General features: G+C 40.0%; 1 protein-coding gene across 1 annotated transcript; it reads left to right on the top strand.

The window, feature by feature from the left end:
* The first annotated feature begins 617 nt into the window (after positions 1-617).
* Positions 618-3,608, top strand: LOC107669687 (protein snail homolog Sna-like). The gene is made up of 3 exons (XM_016462036.1): positions 618-842; positions 1,362-1,892; positions 2,595-3,608. The coding sequence occupies exons 1-3, from the start codon at positions 629-631 to the stop codon at positions 2,774-2,776; spliced, it is 927 nt and encodes a 308-aa protein (XP_016317522.1). The 5' UTR covers positions 618-628; the 3' UTR covers positions 2,777-3,608.
* The last annotated feature ends 2,407 nt before the right edge of the window (positions 3,609-6,015 follow it).

Here is a 6,015-nt window from a genome sequence, read left to right as displayed (position 1 = left end):
ATGTTAAAACATTTTCATTTAGAAAACATAGACCGTGCACTGTTTTACTTTGCTGATTATTTAATTGTTTTGTGTTTCATAAATGTTTAGCTGATGGCAGGTTCCATTGTGACAAGTTACCCCACATAGTATTTATTAAAAAATAGTCTAATTAAAATGTTATCTAAATATTATATTCATTGTATACATTTATTGCAGTGCATTTTTTTGTGTCTTTAAGCTGAAATTTAGTCACCTGCATTGGGCATAAAGTAATTCATAAAGTAAGAAAACTACAATGTTCAAAGAATAGTTTTACAAATGTTTTTATAATAATCAAACTGATTCCACAACCACCACTTATTCTGCACGACATTTAACGCTGGTCATTACAGCACAGCTCATTAATATAGAATTTACCTGTTGTTTTACAGCAACTCATCAACGGTTTTTTGTTTTTGAAGTTTTATAAACACAAGTTAAGTATAGAGCATATGCGCTGGGTGCAGTGGTGTGTCCCCCGAGGGCACCTGCAGAGGCTGGGTCCGTCAGTGGGTGTTCTGGGGGGCGTGGATGGAGCTCAAGCCCCGCCCCTTTCTCAGCCCAGCCTCATATGAAGAGACCAGTGTGGGCTGAATGGCACTAGTTCATGAGAAACTTCATCAGAAACTTTTCCGTCCGCTCCGAGCATCTGAAGCAGACTCCGACTCTGAAGGGATTCACACTGCAGCTTCAATCTAGAGCTGCTCTAAAGCTTTCGCTGAAGTTTGAGGAGGATCATTACAAAATGCCACGTTCATTTCTTGTCAAGAAATATTTCTCCAACAAGAAGCCAAACTACAGTGAACTGGAGAGTCAGACCGGTGAGTGTGCCTTTAAGAGCTGCTTGTTTATGTTTATTTTATGCCATATCAGTATGTGAATTAAAACAGCTTATGTTTAGCCAAAACCTCACACAAAGTTGTCATAACATCCTGCACCATAAATGTTGACATCATTTTTTTTTAGTATTTTATTATCATATTTTAATGACTTAAGTTATTACTTTTAGTTATTTTGTTTTTATCGTACAATTTTAAAACATATTTGAATTAGATTTTTTTTTTCCACCATGGCATCTGCACAAACTGCAGGATGTGAAGTTTATCTAACCGCTGAACTGCTTCAGCTGTAGTATTTCACAATAATTTAATCTGATTAAGATATCTCAAAAAGTGAGTCAGAGCGTACTAATGGAGTAGACATTCAGTAGTTACTAACCAAATAAAGTGTGCGTTTGAAAGGCTGGAGAGTATAAAAACAAGAAAGTACTACCTCAAACAAACTGAACCGTTTTCATGCAGTCCAACAACCATCTAAACGGGCACCTTTTCTCTCCCCAGACCAAAGCTATGCTGTCGTCCCACAATGCTTCCCCATTAGAGAAGGCGACTCTGTGGTGCCCACCTATCCCTCCATGCTTGTGTGGACCACCAGTGCCTTACCCCTTACCTTCACAGCGGAGTCACCCAGCATCCCCTCTCCTCCTGGGCCTCTGGACCTGAGCTCTCAGTCCAGCTCCAGCAGCAGCGGAGAGGAGGACGACTGCCGTACATCTGATCCCCCCAGCCCAGACCCCACCGACCGCTTCCAGTACGCCCACTGCGGCAAGACCTGCAGCAGCCCGGCTGCGCTTTCTCGCCATCAGCTTACGCACTGCACCGCCAGCCCGCAGACGGTCATTACCGCTGCAGGAGCCGCCAGCACAAGCACTAGAGCCGCCTTCCACTGCAAGCACTGTCTCAAAGAGTACAACAGTCTGGGTGCGCTCAAGATGCACATCCGCTCGCACACACTCCCCTGTGTGTGCACCACGTGTGGAAAGGCCTTCTCCAGACCCTGGTTACTGCGAGGACACATCCGCACACATACCGGTGAGTGAGCTGATGCATTGAGGCTGTTAGTGGTGCATGCTAAGTCAACCCTTAACTTTGAAGGATTAAACTCATCCTGCAAGCCTCAAATTGTGCAGCTTATTGGGAAGAGGTGTGCTATTACTTTTTCAAGCCACCAGATTTATCATTTCAGTTTGGCAGACTGGTGATAAAATCCCAAAAAGTATATATATGGAGACTATTGTCCACACAATAGGGGCCCTGTACTTGAGTTAAAAAGTTATGTTTGTTATATTCAATCTTTCATTTCATTTCATAGTCATTTAAACTTGGTAACTTCTGCATGATACTGAAAGGATAAACGAGAGGGATGTGGTGAAATTACCTTTAAAGCTGACAAGGTCTATGCTATCTGTAGAAAACTTTCAGTTAGCATTCCCATTCTTGTCAATGGCTGTTTCTTGGCTGGTGCATCTACTAGCAGGGGCTAACCAAGTACAACCTTGACTATCTGAATAAAGGCCTCCCAAAAAGTCTTATCTTGAGACAAGAATATTATAGAAACCTAGGGATTGGCTCTTTAAAGCGAATACCCAAGCAACCACCCAAAACAACCAATCAGAGCGGCACGAGTTTTGAAGGTTCTGAAGGTTTTGAAGGTTGAAGGTTTGCAGAAACTGTAGAGGTTATACATATATATATGTGTATACTAAAAACAAAATTCTTCATCTCTGTTTTAAGGTGAACGTCCCTTCTCATGCCCCCACTGTAACCGTGCGTTTGCGGACCGCTCGAACCTGCGCGCTCACCTGCAGACCCATGCTGAAGTGAAGAAGTACCAGTGTGCAACGTGCTCTCGTACCTTCAGCCGCATGTCCCTCCTGCACAAACACACCCTCTCCGGCTGCTGTCCGTCTGCCTAGAGGCCATCTCTCGGCATTGAGCTGGGATGGGTTTAAGCCATAAGTGAATGTCTGGACTCGTAGAAAATGTACTGACGCTGTTTTAGAAGCACAAAGTGCCTTATCTTTGCTTCCACAAGCCAGAGGACTGATGATGTTATTTTTATTTTTTTTACCAGTGTTAGTCTTACACACGTTCACACACAAAGTGTCTACAGTAACGGCCTGTTAAATGTAGACTGCAGATTTTTGTCGTGGGAAGGGGGCCCACAGACTGGCTCTCGTGGATTCCCAGGATGCACCTCGGTGCCGGCTGGTCCGGGACTGTGAGGGGGCAGCTGCTATAAAGCATGTGTGGTGAGAGGTCATCTCTCACCAAGATCTCCACAGACGTGCGGGGATGTATTGAGACAGCTGTTGCAGCGCAGGCCTGTTGACAAATGCATTGGCTTTATCTCTAGACTGATGGCTGAAAAGCACACCAAAGACCTGTTTTAATAAGAAGTTCAATTAGGCTTTGGAATTTGTCTCTGTAATCCGAGCTTCGAGGTATTACATCATTCGGCATCTCCTGGATGTTTTTATGTTCTTAAACACTGAATAAGGTGTCAAAAACACACAAGAAAGGTCATTTGGTTTTAGAAGTTATGTACAAAGTTCACTCCAAGCCACCTGAAGTGAATAGAATTTGCAGGCTCTCATTCGAGAAAGGTCTTCCGTGAAACCTTTATCATCTTGTCGTCTTTTTCCAAAGCCACAATAAAGCTGCCTGTCTACGTATTGTTTATATGTTGGACGTATAACACAAACCAAATGCTATGCAGTCTTTTTGGAGCAAAGATGTTTTTGTGTATTTCCACTTGCTATTTTTCAATAAAGTAATTTATGTTCTTTGTTTAACAGAAGTGTCTAATTTGTGTTTCTATGAAGGTGGGATATGTTGAAGGGACAGTTCACCCATAAATTAATATTCTGCATACATTTACTCAACCTCATGTCATTACAAACCATTACAACTTTATATCTTCCATGGTAAACAAAAGGAGATGTTTAGCAGAATGTCCTCACTGCTCGTTTACATTCAAGAGTAAGGATTTTGTACACATATTCAGAAGTGCGTTGGTAGCTTCATGTGACAAATACGAAAAGAGAAAATCTTTCTTTCATATCATTCATGCTTGAGCACATTCAAACAGACCGCATTACTCCATGTTGGACATCAAATATTGTTGATTCCTACCAATATTGTTGCAAATTATGCCCTTAAACATTCTGAAATGAACACAAGCTTGCAGGATTTTTAAAGATTATAAAAAAATAAAAGAAATGTGAATTATTCCTTGAATGCATGAATTTACATCCAATGGTCTCTGAATAGATACAGTGCATTAAATATGTAGCGTCTGCGTCTAGACGCAGTCAGATATTTTGAGTGATGGTCAGAACACCTGCAACCACTTTTTCTGCTTAGCCTAACGCTAATACAATGCTAAACCAGTTTAGCTGACACATGGCCAAGCGTCTGAGACACTGCAGGTGGAAAAAGACCAAAAGGGAGGCAGCAGACTTAGAGGAGCACCAGAGAAATGGGCCAGTCCGCACCATTAAGACCAGTGGATCCAGCTCTTAGCTCCAGAACCTCAATCTGTCAAACAGATAGATATGCCTCCCCGATGGGAAATTTAATAAAAGTGGGAAATGCCAACAATCTGTGCTTCGAATGCGGCCAGGGTTTTGAGGTTTTAGGTTTTGTAGACCTCCTCTGCAGCTCACCCTTTCTCTAGGAAGCTGAATCCACAAAGCCCTTGTGACCCGCGCTGACGCCAACCAGTCTTGCTAGAGTAACGATGCACTTCCTCTGCTGATTTGGAGGCTCAAAGCTGTGGGATTTTGGTGGGGGAAGCTAGCTGTAGGGGGGAGGGCATGCTTAAAGAAATATTCCAGGCTCAATGCAACTTCAGCTCTATGGGCAGTATCTGTGGCATACTTTATCTACAACATCTGTGACCACTAAAAATGATGTACTCCTAAGTACAGAGCCCAATACATGACATGCTGGGAGAGAAAGCTATATATCGGGGGCACAAATTAAGAATTTGTTCAAAGCGCTTTATTAACTTATAACTCCCTCATTTTAGTTACATTGTGGCCACATTGTACTAATCCATACCCTCATCTTAGTTAATGTTGACTAAATTCTTCCCTTGTTTTAGCTAAATTGTGGCATGATTAAAACAATATTCTTACTTTGAGGCCACCATATCTATTTTTTCTTCCACATGTCATGTTTGGTGCTCTTTACTTGAGTTTAAAAAGTGAAGTTTCTTATGTGCCTTTTATCTCATGTCATGGCCATTTAAACTCTGTGAACTTTTGCATGATAAGGATAAATGAAAGGGATGTGTTGTAATTATCATTAAAGCTCACAAGGTCTATAATACCTGGAGAAAGCTTTCAGTTAACATTCCCATTCTTGCTGTTTCTCGGTTGTTATCCACCAGCAGGGGCTAACCAGCAAATCCTTCTCATAAAGACATAAAGCATAAAGGACTGCTTACATGAGGCAAACTTTACCAACAGAAACAATGCTGACAACAAGTTTAATTCTTCCAGCAAAAAAGGTAGTCTCACTTCAAAATTGACAATTTAGACAACTTTGTGCATTGAAACAACATGTATTTAATGACTGAAATAAATAAATAAATAAGTTAAATTAAATAAAGCATTAAAGTTAGGCTTTTAGACCCTCATTGACTTCTCATACTTCTAATGTAAATACATTACTGTAAAGCAGTGCTGTTGTTGTTAACTAAAACTAAAACTTAAACTATTAAAAATAATTTTCAGTAATTGAAATAAAGCTGAAATATAATAAACTCTAAACAATAGCTGAGAAATGTAAACTTAACTTGGCACCTAACTGAAATAGTTTAAATTGAGTTTAAAATGAAATACTAGAAATATATCAAAAATAGTAAAAATGAAAAAAGCACATAACAAAACTACTAAAACTTTAACTAAAATTAAAATGAAAACTGGAAATATAAACATAAAAGCTAATTCAAAATAAATACTGCAATAATATATAAATAATACAAACACTGCTGTAAAATATGCAACTGATACAAATATATAGCTGTAAAGTTTTTTTTTATTTTAACGGAGATATGAGCAAAATTGTTTTCTCTTGTAAATATCTCTTAAATTACTCATTTACGGTAGTTTTTATACTGTGTCATTTAAACAGCAAACCGAGAAAC

This window comes from Sinocyclocheilus anshuiensis, unplaced genomic scaffold (genome assembly GCF_001515605.1).
Source record: "Sinocyclocheilus anshuiensis isolate Anshui unplaced genomic scaffold, SAMN03320099.WGS_v1.1 scaffold416, whole genome shotgun sequence".
Lineage (NCBI taxonomy): Eukaryota > Metazoa > Chordata > Actinopteri > Cypriniformes > Cyprinidae > Sinocyclocheilus > Sinocyclocheilus anshuiensis.
This window is presented reverse-complemented; position numbering and strand designations above follow the sequence as displayed.